Source organism: Notamacropus eugenii, chromosome 1 (assembly GCF_028372415.1).
Source record: "Notamacropus eugenii isolate mMacEug1 chromosome 1, mMacEug1.pri_v2, whole genome shotgun sequence".
NCBI lineage: Eukaryota > Metazoa > Chordata > Mammalia > Diprotodontia > Macropodidae > Notamacropus > Notamacropus eugenii.
In genome coordinates this window covers 267355332-267381346 of record NC_092872.1, presented here as the reverse complement: position 1 = coordinate 267381346, position 26015 = coordinate 267355332, and the positions used below count along the sequence as shown (strand labels likewise).

At 37.3% G+C, this 26015-nt stretch overlaps 1 protein-coding gene across 1 annotated transcript in view; it reads right to left on the bottom strand.

The window, feature by feature from the left end:
- Window positions 1–2204: 2204 nt before the first annotated feature.
- RTKN2 (rhotekin 2) overlaps window positions 2205–26015 on the bottom strand; it is an 80024-nt gene continuing 56213 nt past the window's right edge. Inside the window, exons 7-12 of the mRNA XM_072628854.1 lie at window positions 24801–24895; window positions 18899–19005; window positions 17290–17421; window positions 10702–10867; window positions 4850–4957; window positions 2205–3167 (exon numbers count right to left, since the gene is read on the bottom strand). Coding sequence (XP_072484955.1) covers window positions 2770–3167; window positions 4850–4957; window positions 10702–10867; window positions 17290–17421; window positions 18899–19005; window positions 24801–24895 — 1006 coding nt within the window. The 3' untranslated portion in view covers window positions 2205–2769. The remainder of the gene's footprint in view (window positions 3168–4849; window positions 4958–10701; window positions 10868–17289; window positions 17422–18898; window positions 19006–24800; window positions 24896–26015) is intronic.

Below are 26015 nucleotides of genomic sequence, written 5' to 3'. Positions count from 1 at the left end.
TTGTATGTTATTTATAATGGCCTCTACCTGTTTAGAATCTACTCACATAATCTACCTACATATAATCACTTTGCACACCTTCAAGTGCTATACAAATGAAAATTATTACTATTCGCTTTATTTACAACAGAAGTTATGATTCAAGATGTAGTATGAGATTGATATTTTTGGCTATGGCCAATGCAAGACATGCTTTGCTTGATTGTGCGTATCTGTTAAAAGGTCTTTCTCTTTCATGAGATGGGATGGTGACAGAGAGAGAAAAGATGTTTGTTAACTGAAAGAATCAGATGAAAATTTTAAAGTAAAGAGAAGCTATCTTATTCTTGGTCTTAGCCCATCAGTAACCGAAAGGTCATCAGGAGGAATGTAAAGGGTTCCAGTTCATCCATTTCCAATGGCAGAGAAACAATGGAGACATCTATCTCTGAGACCTTCAAAGTTGCCTACAAGGAAAGGTATGACTGATGTGTAAATTATTTTTGTAGCCAGGATCTCTTAACTCACATCCAACTAAAATCCCTGCCTGCTGTAATTTACATGAGAAATGAGAAGGATGGAATTCAGAAGTTTCAAAAGAGGTTAGTGGTTCCAGCTATGAAAGAGAGAATGGTTGATCCCAGTGACACAAGCCATTCTGCCTCCGGCATAATCTAGATATACAATTAAGTAGAAACAGATGACACAAAATCCTACCTAAAACAGCCCTATTTAAAAAAAATTATTTTACATTTTAATGCTGGTATTTTCCTTTTAGACTTTCCATGCCATTTGTTAAAAGGGCAATCAAAGCTACAATTAATATAAACTTCTTTGACTGGAAAAAGAAGTTATTTTTATTTCTAGGATTTCATAGGCAGAATCTTCCATAAATCACATTAGCCAAGTATTCGGGGTTGCTTTCTCACTGAGGATCTTGTCTCTCCTTGTTCCTTCAGTGGTTGGGAAATTCTCCCTCATTCTTCCTAAAGATTTTGGCCACGCAAAAAAGTGCATACAAGTCCTGATACTGGACAAAGTGGCAGCATTCTGTGTTTTCCCTTCTACACAGATATGTATAGAGGCATACATACATATTCTACACGTAAAAATTACATAGATGGCAATAGATATTATCAAAAAAAAAAAGACTCCAATTAAATTAACAGAGGCCCTTTTGGCCAAGCACTTATTTTTGCATTGTAATAATGCAGGCCTGATCCAAGATTTGGAGCTTTTAATAGCTTTAAAAAGATCCCCAGAGATTAGAGAACAGGGCAGTAATTTAATCCTTGTATTTTTATTTCCTTCTTCCAACAACATTTAGAATTCAGTAAGACTGGAGATGGTTAGTGTTGCTACTGACACCTTATGGAAAATGCTTTGTTTGGAAATTTGGATTAGATTTTTTAAGAAACAACCCTCTGTTCTTGCTTATAAGGAACATTCTAACAAGAAAAGGGTTTTTTGTTCCTTTAAGGTGTTCAATCTGTTCCTGCTGTTTATTCCTCTCCTTGAATTCATAATCCCATTTCTGTCACCATGATTAGTTGCTATGGAAATTACCACCTATGGAAGTTATGTCACTGTTGTAAGAATCTGACTTTAGGTTGATAACAGAGACAACACATTATGAACCTTTAACTAAGAAAGGAAGACTGGATTTAATACAAATACTATTTATCTGTGTTAAATATGGAAAATTAATACCATATTCAACTTTTCAGAGAATTCCTAATCTGCCATCTCCTTTGAACACAACTGCTAATTAAATGTTAAAATGTTGGCTAAGCACTCAATTACAAATCAAAGTTTGAAAATCCAATGTTACACAATAGGAAATTAGCACTGGATATAGAAAAGAGAATTTCATGTTCAATAATGCATAGAACATGTAGTCATGTGTAACTTCTGTAGGCCAAAATTGGATATATTTGACTTTCAAGGATTAATGGTAAAACACAGCTACAGGGCTCATCAAGGAAACAATTTTAAATAGTGCATTAAAAATTCCTTTTAAAGATGAAGAATTCAATATGATTCCAGAATTTATCCCAAGAATTTAAAAGGTCAAGTCTATAAACTGGTGACTAATACTGAATTGGAGCCAGTGAAATGTCAGATGAGAATTCCAGAATATTAAAGAAACTTTCTTGGGTGGATTCAGCAATTTGTGGTTTGAATAAAACTTTTGAAATATGAATTAAAACAAACTTTGATTCCCATTAAAATTCACAGGATGAATATATGACACATATTTAATAACATAACTAGAGATTCTCTCCCCAACAGCCCTCAATTTTTCATCTGTTTTCCCCGGGGGCAAAGTTTACACCCTTGTGTTGAGATGGGTGCAAGTTAACTCTTCCAGACTCTAAGACTACATTTAGAATCTGACTCATTCATTCTGTTGTGGAAACGACATGGAGACAATTAGGCATAGAAAATAAATATATTGCCCTCCCCCCTAAAAAAATCTCTTTTCTCCCCTAATTAATTTTATAAAACATGGATGTAAATCATCATCCACCGCAATATGAAGTTACCATAGTCATTAAGCAGCAACACATCTCAAAACCTCTGAAGCAACAAGTCTCAATGGCAAGTAAGCAACTAACACTGGCTTTTGTTAGGCCATGTACTCCTTAAGAGTCATATTTGGGATTACAACCAAGATTTTGGGTCAAGAAAGTCTTTGATGGATTTCAGTTCTGGAGCTGGCACTGGCTTGGCCTCTACATCTGGTTTCTCGTACCTGAAGAAGACAAGATCTCACTACCAATTAAACTATTATCTCCCCTGGGAAGCAGCTGTTGAGGTGAAGCCATAGGTTTGTGTAACCGATGTATCAAAAGAGGAGGTCCGAGACACAAAGTTCATCTTTTCCCAGATGTTCTCCTTATTCAACTGGTCTGCCTCTGTCTGTCCTTCCATACTATATGGCAGTTTATCTGAAGGAGGAAGAGGGGCCCGCCTTTTCTTCCCCTTTCCTTCGTTATTGCTTAATTGTTCATTTGTTAGAGCCACCTCAGCATTTTTCTGGAAGACTATTTGGTGAGTCCCATCAAAGAGTGCACCCCATGGGGGCGATGACTGGTTTTCACCAATGAGGAACTGTCCATTAGAATCTTCAATTTTCTTCTTTATTATATCCGTTAAACTCTCAAGTTTCGCTGGGGAATCAATGCCTATAATGATTTTAAGGGGGGAAAATAGTGATAAAATTCCAAAGTTATAATAATTTTTCACTAGAGATTGACTATTCATTTCCTAACTTTAAGAGCTAGAAAGGAACTTAGACCATGACCTTAGATAAAACTAAATCATTTTAGGATATTTGTGATAAATGATAATGAAGTTTAAAAAATTAAAAGTCAAAATAAAACAATTCCATTTCTGTTAACAAACATCTCTGAATCCCAGTTTCCTAATCTGTAAAAGTGATGCGTTTGGAAGAGATGCACTCTATGGTCCCTTTCAGCTCAAGGTAAAAAATGCTGATGATTCTGTTTCTTAATTAACACAATTCTCCTGGAAGCAAATGGTCAGAAGTGCTGTTACTCATGGATAGAAAGCACTTCTAGGAGATGGGATGCCCCAGACTAATACTGCTCCTAAAGTGTTTTCTCCAATCTGGACATATCTGTCATTGTATGTATGTATGTATGCATATATGTGTGTGCATGACACAGACATGTATGTATATGCGCATGATACATACCTACATGCATTATATAACTTCTATATTGTATATACTTACACATAATATATACATATGCATACACATACATGTGCGTATGAAATAATTTGTAGAATATATTTAATATTATATGTAAACATACACGTATACACAAATATGTGTGTAGATATATTTTCATGTCATATATTTTAGAGAGTCTATCTGTAGAGTGTCTATGTTATATATGTAACACATACATAGATTTATATACACACATGAACAACTCTAGGTGGAAAAGCTTCACCTCACTTCTGAGACAGGGTCATGTTTCCATTTCCACAGTGGTCGGCATTACAAAATTTCAGACTGTTGTAATTGAATAAACATTTGGCCTCTAGATTGCAATCGCCTTTGCCAGAGGGGAAAAGACCACAGACACACAGTGAGGCCTCCCCACTCCCATCTATCTACCACCTTTGTTCTGTAAGGAAAAGTATCCTGAGCATAAATAGTCAGTTGAATGTTTACTCTTAAACACAATGTAGTATTTTCAAACATTTTGCCAGGCTTGAGGAGTGTGTGACTTTGGATTTACGGGAATGAAGATAGCTTAAAACAGAAGGTACCTGTGATTTCCTGTCTCTTCACAATATGGCTGCAAACTCACAAAGCTTAGATCTTAAATACCCTTCAAAATATGGGCGATTGGAATATCAATGAGACTGGAAGTTGCAAACTTTCCCAAGTACCAAACATTGCAATTTTCTTTGGCCAAAGATGAAAGCTTTCCATTCATTAATATTCATTTTCCAAAACCACTTAAAAATGAATTTAATAAAAGAGAAAAAATTACAGTACATGACTGTAATTTGGAATATTGTAAGCTTTCATTTTCAAAATTTTCATCAGCTACTCAGTTAATGTTTATTTCCCCTGTACCTTTATTCATACTGAAGCCTTAAAATTGTGTTTGATCTTAAGCATTCAAGCTATGAAAAATGTGTATTCATTAATTTTGTATTAATTCATATATTAAACATGAACTCCTTAGGATGTAATCATGGTCTTTTTTCATTCATTCTGACGGCCCCTAAAAAATTCAGCATTTTAATGTCAATAGAACAAGCTGTTTGAATACAGACAATGTTGTTTTTGTTACCCTGCAGCTTGGAAAAGACAAATCCCACTTACTCATATCATGGTAGACTGAGGTCGCCTCTTTTGTCAAGAACAAAGGTGGTTTCCGTGGTGACATAATCTCAATTTTCATAAGTTCTTCACAACAATGCTTCCACTGGCCTGAGAAAGAAAAGACAGACTAGACTAAAATATAAATGCAAATCCATATATTTTATTTTTAACAGATGCCAGTAAATTTAATTTGATTTGTGAGTAAACCTGAAAAATATCACCTTTAAATAAACTTATATAAAGCCCATAGCAGTTCTTACCGTTAAAAAACTCAAATATTTATGCGATGACAATATTTTAAAAATAGAATTTTTTTTTTAAAAGGAAAAGTCCCTTGTGTAGATATTCAGCTATGACCTTTGGATAGTAAATGTTTTACTTCTTTACTAAAAGGACAGTAACTACCACTTTGTGACTCCCACTCATGGTTAAGATATGGAGATATTCATTTACATAATGAATAAAAGCACTCAGTGCCTAAGACAAAAATAAAAAATAAAAATTTTCTGAGATGAAATTACCTGAAAACTGAAAATGTGTAAAAAAGCCCTGGTAGTTTTGAGGCATGATTTTAATTTGGGAAAATGTAACTAAGGAATAAGAATTGCAAGTTTAACAAACAATTGTTCTATTATCTAAGATGATTATCATTCTTTTGACAGCCATATAATGTTGGAAAATGATTCTCTTTTCTTTAAGTGAAACCAGTTATTAATAAAAGATTGGATAGATATCACACAGTCTATTTCTAACTTGAGCAAATTTGTTTTAAGAGAGACATTTTAAAATGAGTAGGCATTGGAATCTGAAAAATATCTAATCTTGGAGAAAGTTAAATTTAAAGAGCTTGGGAAAGATTAACTGTTCTTTCAAAACTTTTATTTTAAAATCAAACCCTCAGATTGAGTTCCCTTGGCGGGACTCCAGGAACATACATTCATTCCTCTCTACATTCCAGTACTTTTTGAGGACCTACTATGCACAGATAATATCACTGCAATTGCTATTAATTACCCGAAATAAAGACATTCAGTTGTCCCTAGGCACAATGTTTATGTCTTCCACACGACCAGGAAAACGACTTTAGTACAAAAGCATGGAACTTTTTAAGACTGATTTATGGCCTACAGTTCCCTGCATTTTATTATGTTCTCAATATCCATGCTCATGATCCAGTCTGACTGGTTTTCCTGGCTTTAAGAAATTAAAGACATCTCATTTTCAGTCAAGTTATCTGCACAGTTTCCTGAATTTTGCTCTAAAATACTAGCAGGTTAATTAATACAGTTACAACTTCTCAATCCATTCACCTCAAGTAAATAAAGAAAATAAAAAACCTTTCAGTATATTTTATTACTGCCTGTTAAGTATGGTATATGGTAAAGATATGGAAACAAGCAAGACAGCAATTTATGAAAGAAATAAAATTCCAAGGATAAACCTTCAAGAGTGCTCTAAGCCAAGTTTAAATCTCCAGGGATCTCAGGCCCGGTACTTTCCCCCCTCTTTTAAATAAAGACATAAAAGCTAGCTGCTCCCCTCCTTCCCCCCTGCAAATCAACCTCTAGTCTAATGAGAAAATAATGAAACAGATTGTGGACAAGCCAAGCAGGATGTCTCTGCTGCCTTTTTCCACAAATTCTGAAGTGCAGCGTTTTTAGTGCACCCGATTAGCTGAAGGAGTTTCATTGTTAAACTGCTGGCTGAATTTTGTAAAAGATACTAATCTTGTTCAAAATTGGAACATAATACCACCTTCTCCACTGTACCCCTCACAACAGTAAATTCTACTAAAGTCAGAGAAGCATAAATTTGAGTGAAATGCTGACTGGTTGAATCTTCACAACCAAACCAATATTCTGGCAAGGAAATAAAATTGGTGCATATGGTTGTGGGTAGCTGCATCTTAACATCCAAACCAAATCTCCCTTAAGAAATATTAAATACAAATGCTGACCTCACATAGAAGCAGCCTCTATTGTGCAGAGTGAACAGGAGGCCTAGTTGATAATGTGGGTTATCATCCTTTGTCCCTCCTCACTTCCCTGGCTGATGTGTGGACCAGTGTGGGCCATGGGCAGAGGAAAAGTGGTGGCAGCTAGGAAGAAAGGGCTAGGTCCATCCTGGACACAGGAGCCCAAACAATCTCCCTGCCATGTCTTTGTTGTGCCAGTCATTTCCTACTCTTCGTGACCCCACTTAGGGTTTTCTTGGTAGAGAAACCAAGGGGTTTGCCATTTCCCTCTCTGGCTCATTTTACAGAAGAGAAAACTGAAGCAAACAGGGTTAAATGACTTGCCCAGGGTCATACAGCTAGTAAGTGTCTGAGGTAGGATTTGAACTCAAGGAAATGAGTCTTCTTAACTCCAGGACCAGCACTCTATGCAATATGGCGCCACCTAGTTGTGCTCTACCATCTCTAGGACAACACAGAAAATCTTCAACATCTGTGAATGACCAATGGCCTGGGTCCAAAATGGTGCAGAAGGAGGAGAGCTGGCTGCAATGTGTTTGGAAAGCTATGCAGTGAGTGTGTCAAGTTGTCCAGTGCTCCGGTTCTCATTGATCTCCTCTGTATTCCAGCCAACTAGGCTTGCCCGTCCTTCCAACTTCCCCCAGATCCTCCTACTCTGTATTCAAACAGACTGGACTTTGTCATAGGACTCCCTTCCTCAACACTCTGTTGAAATATCTTTTACCTCCTATTACAATATATTTTGAATCAGCCCGTTTTCAGGGGAAAGCGGGGGGAGAAATCAACTACTTGCCAATGAGCATTTTTCATCCACTTGATTTTTCCTGCAGGGATAGTAAGAGCAAACCTTCCTGAGTGATGATGGATCTCATTTGGGGGCTCTAACAGTGGTACTCAGAGTACCTGGAGGCATCTGAGAAACAATTCAGACAATGGTAACCTTTTGTTAAGATGTAATCAGTACTGTTATTTGCGATTTTGTTTGGTGCCTGATGCGTACAGTACCTCCCACTTTGTTCCTGACAAACAGGACATGTGTAAAACTTTGGTGTACTCTCCATGTTTTGCCCCATTTTTGTTGCTTATTCCTGAGCTTATAAATTTCCAAGTGCATTTTTCTCAGTCCTCCACTCTGTCCTTCTTTGCGCTAGTCTCTGGATATTAAGTAGATGTTGATTTAATTTAGAAAGTCTTATCAAATTCTTGGAAGGATTTTTGCGTTCTCATCCTCTTCAACAGACGTTGGCACAAAACTTGATTTAACTTTTTCTTTTGGAAAACGTTATTTTTTTTTTTTTTTTTTGGAAAATGCTCATTCAGCCCTGTGCAATGTAAGATAGCTATATTTCCCATGAAATCGAACTTTTATTGCCTTGAGACACATGGTAAAAACTAATTGCTATACCTTCTTTATTTGCCATTCTAAGAAGGACCTGTGAGAGACATTTCTATTAAGCAGCTATCTCTTTGTTAATATGTTAATGTTGACAGTATTCAGTTGCTCCAGTTATATGTCTCTTCATTGTTCAATGAAGAATCCCCAATTTAGAGTACTAAGTAGAGTTAAAGTTGGTCTCAAACCCTGAGATTATTAGAACTTCTATCTCCTTTTCTGCTTTTAGTTAACATCGGTACCCAAGTAGAAGGTGGTAACATAGAAGCCTTGTTTGTATTCAGTTGTATTTCTTTCATGGATTGCTGTGGCCAAAGAGCTTCTATAAGAATTGTTTTTCCTTTAAAAAAGTGTGTTCATAGCTTAACAACCACAACAACAAACACACACACACACACACACCACCTTATCATAGTAGCAATTCTTTAGTAACTGGGGAGAGAGTGTAGGGAAGTGAAAGGATTGAAAATGATAATTTATAAACACAACTCTTGGATCCTAGCTCTTATATATTGGAATGCCTCATACCTTGTTTGCTTGAATCTCATTATAATACTGTAGTTGGCATCTGAGCCACAGGATGGTGATTCTCACCAAGGCCAACTCCACTACATAAGCCCTTGATCCCAATACCTCACTCTTTCATCATCAACGTTCCCATCATCTCTTCTTTTCTCTCCTCTTCAAACCATCTCTTTCTACTGGTTCCATCCTTGCTGTCTACAGACATGCCAAAGTCTCCCCTTCTTGTGACTCAAGCCACCACCCCATATCTCTTTTGATCACAGCCAATCTGTTAGAAATCGACATCTACACCATTGCTTTTGCTTTTCACTCACTTCTGAACCTTTTACAATCTAGCTTCCCACCTCATCACTCAACTCAAACTGTTCTCTTGAAAGTTACTGATGATCTCTTAATAACCTTGTCTCCATCCATATCCCTCTCAACCTCCTTCAAGCTTGTGGCTCTATTGAACAATCTCTGCTCCCAGACTGACTCTGGGCAAGTCAGCCTCACTTTCCTCATCTGCAAAATGGGAACAGTAGGTAGTAGGAATAACAGCTCACAAAATTGTGACTCTTTTCTGGGTTCATGACACTGATCTCTTGCTTCTCTATCTGTATGTTTGATTTCTCCTTTTAAGTCTCCTTTACTGATCCATCTTCCTTTAACTCTGGGTGGACCCTAAAACTGTGCGGGGTCCTTGTCTATTCTCTCTCTACACTCTCTTGGAGAACGCATCAATTCCTCTAGATATAAGTACCATCATCTCTATGCAGATGATTTCCAAACCAACCCTTGTCTCTCTCCTGAGATCTGCTTATTTCTATCTGCATGCCCGTAGGCATCTCCAATGCAACATGACCACAAATGAACTCATTTATTCATCATCTCCCCCATTCAGCTGGTAAGGGTACCGCGATCCTTTTCACCATTCAGGTTGGCATTATGCTTGGCTCCTCACTCTTCCTCACCCCACATATTCAAATCCATCACCAAATCTTATCGTTTCTACCTGCACAATATCTCAAAGATGAACCCTTCTCTCTATTCACATGATCAACACCTTCATTCAGGTTTTTATCCCCTCTCACCCTTTTGGTTCAGCTTCCTCTCTCAAGTCTCGCTCTCTCCAATCCGTTCTCCAAACATTTCCCTAATGTATGGGTTTTACTAGGTCACTCTCCCACTCAATACACTTCAACAGCTCCCTGTCTCTAGAATTAAGTATCAGTTCCTCTGCTTAGTTTTTGTAGCTCTTCACAGCCTTGCCCCAACCTACATTTCCAACCTTTTAAACACATTATCCATAGTCCATTCAAACTGGCCTTCTTACTGTTCCTCACAATGACATTCTTCCTCTCACCTCCATACCTTTGTACAGCCTATCCTCCACGGTTGCCATTCTACCATAGTTCTGCCTCTGAGAATTCCCTTGTTTCCTTCTAAACCCTGTTCACCCTAAATCTTCTCCAGGAAATCTTTCCTGATATACTTATTATTCCGATGCAGTTGTCTTGAAGGGAAGTCATGTTCCTTTTCCCATTTGTATCCTTAGTGCCTGCCACAGCACACAGTAAGTGACAAATACTTGTTCATTGGCTGACTGATTGAAAGAGGTAAAGATCTTAGGATTTCTGAGGAAATCACTGTAAACCAATCTTAAGAAAAAGGAGAGGAAGGGAATAAGCATATACTAAGTACCTATGACTGATGTGCCAGGCACTGTGTAACCAATGTTATTTTGTTTGATCCTCACAACAATCTTGTGAGTTGTTGTTATTACTACTACTACTATTTCCATTTTGCAGATGAGGAAAGTGAAGCTGTCTTGCCCAGAGTCATACAGTGAGTGATTCCGGTCTTCCTGCCCCCCTGCCCCCAACCCTGGCGCTCTGAGGATCAGGGTGCCCCACTCCTCCTGCAGCAGTATTCATCACACACAACTATGCCCCTAGGAAGCCCCAAATATCTACTTACTGAGGTCAAAAACATGCTGCCTGAAAGCATCCATCCACTTGTGAAGTTCTTCTACATTATCAGTGGCGAATGTCTGTGTGACCGCCTTACCAGCCATAAGGTTGATCACGAAGAAGCGATTCGCTCTTTTCTTGGGATCTTTATCCATTGCTCGGATTCTGGTTTCCTAAAAGTTCAGATAAAACACCAACAATCCACTTCAAAGACTGCAGTGCTCGGCTGGCCCAGCTGCCCAGGACACAATGATAAATCTGACTGCTGATCAGTTCAGGCCTGAAAGGAGTTGATCCTAGGACTGATTTTCAACATTCAAACTTCCAACTCATATCAAGAATGCAGTTTTCCCATAGAAAGCCTAGTTGGCTCTCTATACTAACTGAACTCCATTCCATGAGATGAAAATTCAGCCACTGTTTGAATCTTTCTTGGCTTTTGAGGGGGATACAGGAGGAGACTTTTATTTACAGCTCTTAACTTAGCAATGAAACAAGAGGCACATATGATAACTGTAATGCAGAGTATATGTTGTCTCTATTTCCAAGAGTAATAAAATGGAAAAGAATCAGTAAAATACTCCTCATTCTGACATTCATGCTAAAAACCAGAAGGATCAGTTGAGACATGGGAAGGACAATAGAGATTCTATTGTAGTGAGATGTCGTGAGGGTTTCCTCATTAACATTTATTTTATATCTACCATTCATTTATAAAGCTCATAGCTAAAGGTCTATAAAGCGAGATTACTCCCATAAGACGTTCAAATTCAATTTTTTGAATGCTGGAAAGCATTTTAAAAAACTAGATCCAAGTCCCTGAAAAGATAATAATTCTACTGGGCCTGATTTAGTGAGTGGGAAGAGGGCTCCCCCCAGTAACTGGGGGAACCCACCCTGCTACCAAAACAGGATAATCATATAATTAGGTAGATTGAAAAATGGTTAAGGGGAAAGACCTCAGAAAGCAGTGACTTTAAAAGTCACCTTAACTTGGGGAGTCATAAGCATGATGAAGGAAGGCCATGACCTCTGTGCTGTTCAATTTTTAAAACTTGTTTTTTGATATCTTTGTTTTTTATGTCACCTAAACTTCCTATTTCTTTTCCCCTTCTCCCAGAAAGTCATCCCATTGAATAATTAAAATAAAAAAGAACACCCCCCCCAAATAGATCAATAGATTGAAAAAAAAAATTTGACAAAGTATGTCATGTTTGACACCCATGGATCCCTGCCTCTGCCCTCCCCCACCTCAATAAACCTTTCTGCTCTTTGGTGCCTGGCTTGTTCCTTGGCTTTTTACCTACCCCCAACCTCTTTAAATTTTAGTGCCTTCCCTCCCAAATTCTATTTATCCTGTACATAGCTCACTTTGTATATATTTGTATGCATGTTGCCTTCCCCATTATACTGCAAGGTCCTTGAAGGCAAGAACCATCTTTTGCCATATTTTGTGTCCCTACCACTTAGCACACAGTCGGCACTTAATAAATGTTCATTGAATGATTATTTTGTGGTGCAGCTTCTCTCCATTTACTGTGTTGGAGTCATTGTGGGTACATGGGTATTTTGGTGTAGTTTTACCTTGCATTAGTTCATGGCTTTCCATATATATGGAAAAACATCTATTATATGTATTATAATATAGATATGTATTATATGTCATTCCTTTATATTCACACACTGCAGTTCATAGATCCCTTTCCCTAATGAGCATCTACTCTGTTCCAAGTTCTTTGTTGCTACAAGAAGTGATACTATAAATACGTTGGTATACTATGGGACCTTGGAATCTCTGTTTTAAAGGCCATGCATATTTCAGTCACTTTATTTGTATAATTTCAAATTGCTTTCCAAAGTGGTAAACTAATTTGCTGCTCCACCAAGGCATTAGCATATGCTTGTCTTTCGACATCCCCTCTAGCACTGACTACTCCCACCTTGGCTGGGTGGGAGGTGAAACTCCAGGGAAACTCCAGGGTTGTTTTGATTCCCATTTCTTTTATAATTAGTGATCTGGAGCTTCTTTCAGGTGGTTGAAGTCTTCTTTTAAGAACTGTTTATTCATATCCTTGGATCATTTATCTTCTGGGGAATGGCTGTTAGTTGTCCAAAAGTCTTGGATAACAAACCTTTATCTAAGAATTTAATACAAACACTCTCTCCCCCATCTGACTGATTTTCTTCTTTACCTAGATGTTTCGTTTTATTTGTGCAGAAGCTTTTCAATTGCATTTTATCAAAATTATCTATTTTATCTTTTATATTTGGCTCTATCTCTTGCCTGGTTAAGAATATATCTCTTAATCATAACTTGGAAAGACAGCAGTCTTTAATATTCATGTCCATTTTGTATCATTGTAGAATAGGGCATAAGAAGTTGGTCTAACTTTGGTTGGATTGCTGTTCTTATCAATTAGTGAGTTCTCTTCTAAGTAATTAATGTTTAAGTTTATCATATACCTGGTGACTTATTATGTTCCATTATTTCCCATTTTCCCTTCTCTACTCCCTATCATTGATTTATTCCCATGTAGTTTAAATGGACAACAAAGGGTTTTGATGCCTGCTGCTATATAACACACTTTGAGGAATGAAGTGTTGTTCCTTTCATTCTTACCTTTTCCCTTATTTCTTTTTATAATCTATATCTTTGTTCCTTTAAATAGTTTTTCTCTTACCGGGTTCTATAAAGTATCCCTTTGATAGCATTAAAACTGTAAATCAAGTCTGGAAGTATATCCATTTTTATTCTATTGACATGGCTTAGCCATGAGCTCTAAATATACTTTCAACCGTTTACATGGTTCCTTTGTAACTGAGCCTACACAAGTTTTGAGTGTACAATTTTACTTCTTCCACATTTTATCAGTGCTGCAGATAAAGGCCCACATAGAATGTCTTTGAAATACATGCATGATGTGGAGAAGGAAAAGCTACACCCTGGACGAGAGAAGCAAGATCTGTTGTTTCTCCACAGGGCAATGCCTTGACCTGCACGTGTAGTGGATTTAAGTAAGGCAGAGCTCACTCTCCTCCAGAAGCAAGATCTAAAAAGATTCAAACATTCTAAAATCATGTGCCCTATCCAAGATACAACCAAAAATCAACTATAAAGTTGATTTTACTAAAACACAACCAGGAAAAAGATTGGCTGGAATCGGTTTCTTAAATGTCTTAAAAACAGTTTGTATTTTATTCTAGAGGCAGCCCCTGAAACTTCTTGGACAGGGGACTGATATGTCCAGATCTCGTCTTGAAGAAGCATTTGACCACTGTAGTGGGGGACAGACTGGAATGAGGAAGCAGACTGGGGGTAGAGATCAAACAGGAGGCCCATGCAATCATCCAGATGAGAAATAAAGATGGTCTCCATAGGTGATGGGCTGATGAGTAGAGATGAGGATGGACATGACAACACTTTAGACATGATAAAGGGAGAGCAAGGAATCATGGGTAACAGCAAGGTTACAAATTGAGAAGATGGGGTGGGGGGAGGGGGGAGATGATGTTGATGATGTTGAAGGCTAACACATTCTGAAATGTGCCCTAATTATTTCTCTCTCTTCCTCCAGAGTAAATAATTCCTTTTCTTTCCCTTCAAATATTTCTCTGTACACTTTCATAAAAGAAAGAATCGTTCACAATTTAGAAGGAAAACCTTTAAAAATCAGACATCGTTATAACAGGGTAAGTTAGTTAGAAGTGAGTATAAGACTAATACAAGTAAGCTAAGAAGGGAAGAGGTTGAGGCTTGTATCAAATGCACAATCAATCAATAAACATTATTAAAGTCTACTGAGGCACAGAAAAGACAGTCCCTGCCCTCAAGGAGCTCACAGGATATCAAGATCAGATAAAGAGAATGAAGAAACATGAGACCAAAAGCTATTTGCTCGTAGATAGTATGGCTAATAAGGGATGGACAAACAATTCTCAAAAGAATTGTCAAGTATTCACAGCCAGATGAAAGAATGTCCCAGATCAGTAAGAATAAGAGAATTGCAAATGAATACAACTACTAAGTTTTACCTCATACCCAGAAAAGCAGATAAACAATGGGAACAATTAATGATGGAGGGGTGGTGGAAATATGGGTCCACTAATGCATTGTCAAACTTGATGGGATGCAGTTTGAGATAAAGCGAATAAAGAGATTCCACTGTGAAACTTATACCTTACCCAAGGAAGTCAATGCATGACCAAAAGAAAAAAGGACCATATAGACACACAAAATATTGATAGCATTTTTGTAGCAACAAAAAATAGGAAAAGGCAGATGCCCAGCAATGAAAAAACACGTTAACACGCGGTGGTACAAGAATTTAATGGAATATTATTGTGCTGAAAGAAATGATGAATACAATAATAAGCGAATTCTACCAAACATTTAAAGATCAACTAATTGTGATATTAAATAAATTATTTGGAATAATAGGCAAAGAATGAGACCTATCAAAAAATTATGGTGCCATTACTTAAACCAGGAAGAGCTAAGACAACCAATTTCATTAATTATATGAATGCAAAAATTCTAAATAAAATGCTAGTTAGGAGATTATAACAATGTATCACAAAATTATACATTTTGACCAAGTGGGATTTATACCGGAAATGCAAGGATGGCTTAACATAAGGAAAACCATTAACATTCTAGATTATATCAATAACCGAAGTAACAAAAACCATGCAGAAAAGGCTTTTGACAAAATACAACACTCATTCCTTTTCAAAAATACTTGAAAGCATAGGGATAAATGGATGTTTCCTTAAAATGATGAGAAGCATCTGTTCAAAATCATCAGCAAGCATTATCTGTAAAAGTAGCTTTCCCAATAAGATCAGGAGTGAAACAAGGAAGCTCAGTATCACCAATATTACTTAATATCCTACTAGAAATGCTAGCTATGGCAATAAAACAAGAAAAAGAAATCAAAGGAATCAAAATAGGCAATGAGGAAACAAAACTATCTCTTTGAAAATATGATGGTCTACTTAGAAAACCCTAGATATACTTGGAAAATCTAAAAAAAACTAGCTAAAACAACAAGTTTAGCAAAAGTAGAAGGATATAAGATAAACCTGCATAAATCATTAGCATTTCTGCATATTACCAATAAAACCTTTCAAAAAGAGATAGTTAAAGACATCCCATTTAAAATAACCATAACAATACCTGGGAGTATACCTGTCATGACAAACCCAGGAACCATACGTGCATAATTATAACACATGTTTTATACAAATAAAGTCAAATTTAAATAATTTGAGAAATATTAATGCTCATATTAACTATTATTATTAATTATTGTCAGAACCAATATAATACAAATGGCAATTTTACCTAATCTACTTATTGCCAAAAAATTATTTCATTGGGCTAGAAAAAATAATAATTCATTTGGAAGAACAAAAGGTTAAGAATATCAAAGGAATTAATGAAAAAAAAGGAGGTTTAGCAGTACCAGATTTTAAACCATATTATAAGGCAGTAATTATCAAAATTTTCTAGCACTAAGAAAAGAAAAATAGATCAGTGGAACAGAGCAGTTATATAATACACAGCATTAAATGATTGTAATAACCTTATGTTTAACAAATGTTAAGATTTAAGTTTTGGGACTAAGAATCCACCATTTTGGTAAGAATTGTTGGGAAAACTGGAAAGCAGTCTGGCAGAAACTTGGGTACAGATCAACATCCTACAAGGTTTACCAAGCTAAAGTCTAAACAGATACAAGACCTAGATACAAAGGGAGATATCATAAGAAAATCAGAAGAACATAAAATATATTATCTAATCAGACTTATGGATACCTATCAAGTGAGGAATGACTAGACAAGCTGTGGAATGTGATTGTGATATATTCCAGCACAATCATATCCCACAGCTTGTTATTGTGCTATAAGAAATGACAAATAGGTGGATTTCAGAAAAATTTGGAACTGATGCAAAGTGAAGTGAATGATGAAGAACTCTGAATGGCTTAGCTATACACACACACACACACACACACACACACACACACACACACATACATACATACATATATATATATATCCAAGACAATTCCACAGCACTCACGATGAAGCACACTACTGGCCTCCAGAAAAAGAACTGATATTGAGTACAGGCTGATGCATGCTATTTTTTGCTTTCATTCCTTTTTTTAATTCAAGTATTCTTGTACAAACATTTATTAAGCATCTACTTTGTGCTCAGCAGTGAGAGTACTACGAAAGGCAAAAGACAGTCCTTGCTCTCAAAAAGCTCTCAGTTTAATGGAGGGGACAGTATGTTAACAACTGTGTACAAACAAGGCACATTCAGGATACGGTACATGGACAATAAAGGGTGTGCAAGATTTTCCACTAAGAGGACAAGCTCTGAGACAGAAATAAGAAGGGAACAGGTTTCACCATTTTAAAATATGACATTTTAGGGAATAAGATGTGTAAGGAAGGCCTCCAACTCAAGAATTTTACATCGGAGGGCAGAACTGAACTGGTTAACTCAGAAGTGACCAAAAGACATGTCTTTTTTAGGCCTTTTTTTTTTCTAAATCCTTACTGGCCTAGGAGCATTTTATTTTACCTTGTTGAAAGACACTACCATAGTGGGTTCTATTTTAGCTTCAATTTCTTCTGGGCTGTAATAGCAGAAGAGTTGGCCGCCTCTCAGCACACAGTAGAACCTTGTCCAGATAATCAGGCCTTTGACTGTTAGCTGAGGAAGAAATAATCAACAAATTAGCAACTCAGTTTTACTAATAAAATTTTGAAATTTTCCAGTTTCACCCTGTTTCTGCATTATGAAATCAACAAGAGATTTTCCTTTTAATTCCCTATGAAATAAATCAATTTCCTGAGATCAAAAAGCAAGTTAGCTTTAGGGAATTAAAGTCTCAAATTCACAAAGAATCTAGACTAGAAAAGAAAGAAAAAAATACCACAGAGCTACTCCCCACACAAAATCATAATCAATACATTGTTCTAGGAGATCTGTCACCAAATGAAGCAAGTCTATTAAAAATTAGTGTTCCGAATGCAGTGGCAATCTATCAAATAACCTGGAAAAATTAGAAAAATAAGTTGGTGATTTTCAAAATCTTGTTTTGCCACACTTTGCTGGGAACACTGCAAATGTCAACTACTCAGTAAGAATGCAAATTTTCTTTTCTTCTAATAATGGAATCTCTCTTGGAAAAAAAGCTATTGATTCACTATAGTCCATAATGAATTATTTACTGGATGGAAATAACTATTTATGGTTATAAATAAATCAGTAGTAGGTGGCAGAGAGGCAGATTTGGAAGCCCAGAGGCCTTAACAGTGCCAAAATCTCATCTCTGCCAATAACTCAAGGTGTCAAGCATTTCCCCCTCCCCAAATCAGGGATTCACAAGTAGGGGCTTTCTGTTGTCACTGAACATTCAGCACAGTTACAGCTTGGATGAGGGAAAACGGGGGAACAGTCCCTTATACAACAAATGTTCTCCCTCTGCCCAAACCCTCCCTTCCTCTTCCCACAGACAAGCATAGACACCAGGCGTTTTAGACTATTTGTTTGTCCTAGACCCTTTGGGCAATCTACGACCTCTTTTCAGAATAATGGTTTTGAATGCATAAAATAAAATACATAGGATGACACAGGAAACCAATTACATTGAAATTGTTACAAATTTTTTTTTAAGTTCATGGACCCATGACCCATGCACCCATGCACGCACACATGTATGTGCACCTCCACATCCTTTATAGTAGTCATGGCACCCAGAGAAGTAGAGATGAGTACCATCTTCATATTGATCATCCCCCAGATATTCAAGGCAGCTGAGCACCTTCCCAAGCCCTCCCAGAGCCAAGCTCTGGACCAGACTACAATCCTGAGCCAGAGTCCTACAGAAACCTCTTAAGCTTTCACTCTACGTTGGACTTTCCCCTAGTAAACCCAATTCCAACAAAGATCTTTTTGGTTCACGTAATGAGTACGTAAGCTTACCAGCACTGGTCTAATGATTGACCAAATTTAGACATAACACCTTAATAACCCCATAAACTCTGATATTCCCTAACAGACTTTTCCCTATTGGAAGAAGACCAGAGAGCAACATCAGTATACACAGACTTAATTGGGTATAATATTTTCTAATACTTCAAACAGACATTCACTACTGCTAAAGGATATGTAAAAACATTCGAACCTGCTGATTAAGAAATCCTTTGAATGCATCTTCAGCCATGCAAGCTGGCTGAGCAACTAATCGACAGCACATGTTGCCATACAAGGGAAGCCAAAATGATGACTCTTCTGTTTAAAAGAAAAAAAAAATCAGGAGAAAAATCACAACCATTGTGTAGTGATAGAAACTCATTTAAGCCAGTTACAAAATCCATTTTAATTTTGTGATATTTTATCTTTGTATAACAATAGGTTTTCAAATTCATTTTTTAGCATTATAAGCTGTTTGACTGTTTATTATTCCAGTGCTGTCTGGGGTTCATTCCACATAGAATACCAACGGCATGATCAGATCCAAACAAATGCTAGAATAAATCCAGGAGATCAGGATGAAATTTGTGGGCTTGGTCAGCAGGGCCACAAGAAAGAAGCAGTATTAACAGCATGTATCCTGTATTCCTCATGCTAAAATAAACAAAGGACTTTGACTAGGTTACCTTTCTTTTTTTTTTGCTGCTTAATAAGTCAATAAAAAGGGGTTGGTCTATTGGTACATCACACTTCATTTACTGGACATGTCCCAAGAAGTTGCTAGGGAGAAGCCGACTTCTCTATGTTAAATACTATTTTTCTTTTTTTTTTTTTTAATTTAACTTTTAACATTTATTTTCACAACATTTTGGGTTACAAATTTTCTCCCTTTTTATCCCCTCCCCCCCCAAACCCAAGCATTCTAATTGCCCCTGTGACCAATCTGCTCTCTCTTCTATCCTCCCTCTCTGCCCTTGTCTCCGTCTTCTCTTTTGTCCTGTAGGGCCAGATAGCTTTCTTGACCCCTAAATACTATTTTTCTAACGGGTTTATATTATGAAAATTAGTTAGGTTTCCCTTTTTAAAAAATGACTCCCAAATAATAATATCATACCTAAGGCTATAGTAAAACTTTCACATATTAACTTTAAAAGAAAAATTGCTTGGTGTTAGAATATTAATAATACTATAAATATGAATGCTCAGTAACCAGAATTCAGTCTTCTGTTTGGTTGGGTTTGGTTGGCTTGCGGGGCTTAAAGGAAAAAGAATAATGACTTAGCTTAACTAAACAGAACAGAGTCAATGGAAAAACCACGGTGCCTTTTGATCAAAGCCCTTTTCCAACATGACACAGCAGGGTAATACACTACCACTTCTCTTGGGCTTCTGAGAGACCTGGCTTCTCAGCAGTCTGTGGAAGCTGCTGCCAGGTTTTCAGAATGAACGGGAATCTCATACCTATCAAAATGGGAAAAGTGATGAAAAACAATGAGAGTTCATGCCAGGGGCATTGTGGAGAAACAAAGAAACTTATTTTTTCACTGCTGACTCAAATAGTTCGAATGTGTTGAACTTTTTTGGAGAACAAGTTAAGACAACAGGTATTTGCTAAGCATGTGCTAATGTGAACTTTGAGAGGCAATATAATGGTGGCTAAGAAGTCCCAGGCTGAAGTCCTTGCCCCATCCATGAAGGCTCTGTGACCATGGGCAAGTTATCAAACTTGTCAGTGACCCAGACACTCTCTAAGAGCCTAATTTAGAAGTTAGTCTGGATTGGTGGAGGGAATTTAAATACTGGGTGTTCTTTATGTGAGTGAAATCATAGGTTTTAGCCAAAGACCCACATCTAGACTCTCAAGAAAAAAAATTTTGTAGGACATTTGGCTAGGTAATGGTGACTGAAAAAAACAACCTTAAGAAGATTATATTGTCTTGGAATAACCTGGCAGTACAAAGTCAGGGTTATAAAAGGAATCATATCCTTTGATCTAATAATGGCATTTTGGGGAACGTACCCTGAAAGAGTTATCCAAAACAAAGAACTATCAGTGTATCAAGATTTTCACAGAAGTACTGCCATTGTTAAGAATGGGAATCTATCCAAGGTCAGCAGGAGGGGAATATTTTTAAAACTGTGCTATCTTAACTACAGAATCAATAAGTATTCATTAATCACTTAATATGTGCCAGGCACTGTGCTCAGTGTTGGGGATAGAAACTTTGCTTGCAGTGGAATGGATGATTAAGACTGACAACAGGAAGGGCAGACCTGCTCAACTGGGAGTTTCCTTCTGATTTCTCTGCCAAGGAGAATCATGATTGCACTGGAAATGGCAGAATGAAAATGGCTAAAAGGGACTTGATGCCCAAGATAAGAAGAGAATGAAAGAGTATCCAGCTGCCCTTGATGAAGTCAATTCACTCGTCCCAGAAGAATCCCATGCTCAGGTCCTGAGACAACTGGCCAATGTGATGGCCAAGACTGTCACTGAGGAAGGAAAGATCACAGAGAGCAGGAAAGGTGCCACATGGTTGGCCTAGTTTCCAGTTAGCAAACTGGAGCCCATAACCTTGACTCTGACTCCTGGAAAAATTCCCCAAAGCATCATTAAAGAGATAGTTGATCATTATCTAGAAAGGGGAGCCATAATTACAAAGAAAAGGAAACACAGCTTCATCCAGAACGGATCACGCCATACTAACCTCATTTCCTCTTCTTTTGGATATGACTACACAACTAGGAGATGAGGCAAATGCTGTGGATGCAATTTACCTGGATTTTAACAAAGCTTTTGATAAAACTGCTATTCTGAGGCAGATGGGGAGATGGAGAGTACATGATAACATCATTAGATGAACTCAAAACCATGGACTCATTTGTCATTACTGATTCCCAGTCAACGTGGCAGGAGGTCTCCATCGGAGGGCCCGAGGCCCCTGTGCCTGATTGTGTGTGGTTGAACATTTCTGGTAAAGACTAGGATAAATGGAGAGCTGAATGATATGCTTATCCAATTTGCAGAAAACAAAAAAATGGGAAGAGTGGGCAATACACTGGCTGACAGGATCTGAATCTAAAAAGTTCTTGACAGGTTTGACACTGGACTGAAATTAATAAAAGGATGTTCAATAGGAATTGCATAAAGTTTTACACGAGTGTAAGCATAAAATGGGAGTGGTATAGTTGGGCAGCGGTTCTGACCGGACAACAAGCTTGATAAAATCTTCAGAGTGATATAGAACAGCCAAAAGGTCTGAGGTAATGCTGGACTGCAATGACAGGAAAAGATTCCAGGACAAAGGACGTAGTGGTAGATCCTCATCAAACCACACATGGAAGACAATATTCACTTCTTGGCACCTTATTTAAGGAGAGCACAGATAAGATAGAGAGTTTCCAGAGGCAGGCTGGCAAAGGGCCTTGAGTCCATGACATACAAGAACTACTTGAAGGAAATGGGTCTATTTAGCCTTGAGAAGACTCCAAGGGGACATGCAGAGATTTGCTCTGGATGACCCCAAAAGTCAAGTCAAGAACAAGTGATGTAGGAGGCAAAGAAGACAACACAGACTCCATGTCAGAAAAAATTTCCTAACAATTAGCGCTATCTGAAATGGAAAGGAGGGCTTCGAGCAGAGGCTGGACAGTCACTTGTGGGATATGTTATAAGGGGGATCTCATATATGTATGGGCGTGAAAAAGCAAGAGCAATGCCTGACCTCAAGGACCTTACATTCTAATAAATGGAATGGAATGCAACACTATATAAATGAGGAATAAAGCTAAAAAGACTTCGGGGAAATAATGTAAATTGACAAAAGCAAACCCAAGAGAACAGGGCATACAATGGCTGTACTCACAGAAGAGGGAAAATAAAGAAGAATGAATGGACAAAGAAGTATTCCTGAAGAGCCTAAGAGGGAGGAGTGAAGGTCACCCAACTGGGGCAACCATTCCCAGGAATAGTTAGGACTTGCCCCCTCTCCCCCATATTTGTAACTTAGAGAATGCCTGCATTTAGATTCTATATAACTTTCTGAGCCAGCATGGCCTTGAAGTTAGAAGGATCTAGGGTACAATCCAACCTAACTTCTCAGTGTCCTTGACCAATGATATCAAACCTCAATAGAGACAGGGGGTCACAAATCTGTACCTCAGGATCCCTGCAAGATGCAAATTGACTTCAGTTCTAAAATGTAATATAAACTATGTTTATTGTATTTTTTGTTATTTTGTTAAATATCCCCCCATACATTTTAATCTGCTTCAGGCTGCACTGGAGGGTTGCAGACAATGTGTCAACCTGCAATAATTGAGGGAGTTTTTTCCCCTGGAATTTCCCCATATCAACCAATGAAAGAACAGGTCTTGTTTGTATCCTTTTCCAGTTTCCTATAAATACTGGCTGCCACATTAATGTCTAAAATCAACTCCCTTAGAAGAACTTCAGAAGGAGTATTTATCCTTTATGTACCTTAAAATACTCTGTTGGCACATTACTGCAAAGTTATTAAAGTCTTCAAGAATATCATGGAGTATTTAAAACATAAACACAAAACAGATTATTATTATTTTTATGATTATTTTAGTTTTTTTGCTGAATTAACTGCTTTGATTAAATTTTTAATCGTGAAATACACCAAAATCTTACACTGAACAATGCTGTAACTGATCTAGTTGATCCAATAGAATATAAGCTACTTGGAAGGCAGAGAGAGTTTTCCATTTTTGTCATAATATCCCCAATAGTTAGTACAGGGGTCCATAGCAGGGCCTAAATAAATGGTGTTGAATGGAACAAAGTAATAAGAACGGATCTAAGTCCTCTAGTGATCTAAAATAAAAAGATCCTCTCATAAAAACAAACCTGGCAGCCTAGAAAAACCTGTTTCTAGGAAAGTGGATGGCTGAGACTAATTCTCAAAAAGGAGGAGCAGTGTTTTTGTCAATTTTTTTCCTTGATACCACTGCTGGATTATCAAGTCAGAAAAACAAAATGGTGACTATTCCTATTTATTCTCAAGTTTGGGGACAACGGGTGGGGTCAACTCCACTAATTTTGTACTTCATGGTATCCCAGCATTGTGTCTAATATTTACCATACCAGATCCCAACAGACAAGGAATTTAAACATTAAATTAGATGAGACCATGGGAGCTATTTTTGAATTTGGATGGCTTCCTAGGAAAGCTGACAATGCAAAAAAAAATATTATGCTGTTCCAGAGATACTTTCTCATCAGAACCTGAACATGAAGCATTAATCAGAGTATGGTCATTCCACTTGAAAAGTGAGCTTTACTCATTAAACTACTGTTGTATTGATTTTTCTGCCTCACTCATGAACTCTGTTCTATTAAAAATTTAAAAAAGAAATAAAATTACCTTTCAAAATCATTTTTTTTTCACCTTCAATAGAAACCATCTAAGGGAAGGATCAGGGCTATCCAACATACCTTCTATAAGCCTTCTAATTCCCGTGCTTCTCCTCTTCCCTCCCTTCCATTTTCCTCCAAAGCTGAGCAGATATGAGATGATGGATATTTCTTTCTATTCAGCTGTCCCCTGTCATCTTTCTTTTGCTACTGCCCACAGGATCCTCAAAAAGTACTAGGAAAGGAAGGTTAGGCCTAGCCTTATCCCCCTGAATTTGACACAGGTATATCTGCATCCTACCACCAGAGGGGGTGAGTGCTTCAGTTTCAAGTCTGTTGGCAGAATCTCCATTTGCCCCTCACACTGCCCAAGTTACTGCAATGGGTTTGTCTATTTCATAAGAGGGGAAATGGCCCTTAACATCTTCCTCTTGGCTCACATTGTGATGAGAATATCTCAGACAAACACTCCCATCCCTTCCCACCCCATTCTTCAATTACTCTGTCCCTAGAAAGAGCCAAGAGGAAAGAAACTCAAGTCTGAAGGCCAGTTTGCAACCACCATATCAACAGTGGTCATGTACGAAGTCTGAAGGCCAGTTTGCGACCACCATATCAACAGTGGTCATGTACGCAAAACCACTGACAGACTGAAACAACAGATGCATTTGAGAGAAACATTAACATGTTTCATTTAGTTATCTATATTTTTTATGAAACTAAACAGACTTACCTTTTCCAGTAATAGTAAGAGTATGGGTCCTGAAGCTGTCATGGGTATTTTCCAGGGTCAGAGTAGCATGGGCTAGCAAATTGTACTTTATGCCCCTAAGAGTAAGAAACAAATTCTAAATAAGTATTTCAGAACAGGCCCCAATGGATGGCAGGGGGAGGTAGTGGTGTAGGGGGGGTGTCTGATCCCATTCCAGTCAATACTTATTAACAACATAGTATGTTACAGTGTAGTATGCTTATTTCCCTTCTGTGTTTTTAAGTTACGTTTACAAATTATTTGGAAAATTACAAAAATACACAAATATGCAAACATCCCACACAGATAGATATATTTCTTTGGAACATTTACTCAGACAATTGATATTTTTCTTTTCCTAACATTTAATTAGTTCAAAGTTTTGGGCTCTCCTCCATCACATGAGATGGTTGGGTAACTTCTTTTTAAATCCAATAGTTGTTTTCTTAATTTTTGTCTTCTGCATTTTGCTATGTGCTAAAATAGCACCCTTGTTAAAGCTTTCAGGAATTACAGCAATCAATTTTTATCATATTGCACTGAGTACACTCATATAAAATTGATGAGAAAAGTAAGTTAATTTTCCTGCTTTTTATTTGTACCAATTTTAAAAAATAATCAAGTTGTAATGCAGAAGAAGCTAATATCAGCACCATGAAGACCTGGGTCCAAGTTCTGTTCATGTCACATTCTGGATGTGTGACCCCGGGCAACTCACTGAACTTAGCTGCTACCACCAACTAAGACCATATATTGTAGAGTAGGTATCAAAATGCATCAGTGGATGCAATTTCTTCACCATTTTCTAGAAACATATTTATTAATAATCTTTCATGAACGCTTTGATTTTTTTTTTTTTTAAGGATAGTGACATTTGGGATCACCTTTGGCTTAAGAATAATCAAAGGTATATAAGTAATCACAGCAGAATTAATTTTCTCCAATGATGTCCACAACTGGCATGGTGATGCTACAGAGTGTTATAATAATGCTAGTGTGGAGGAACAAACATAATATTTGTGGCCGCTGTGCATATTTCTATATTAGGTACGTGTGGGAAGATGGCATAAACAGGAGTCAGTAAAAAGTAAATGCAAATAAAACTGTCCACAAAGCAAGGACTGGTAACCTCATTGAGATGGGTTCTCCTGCCACTGATGAGGCTCACAAATTTAGTAAATGTTTTTTCACAATTGT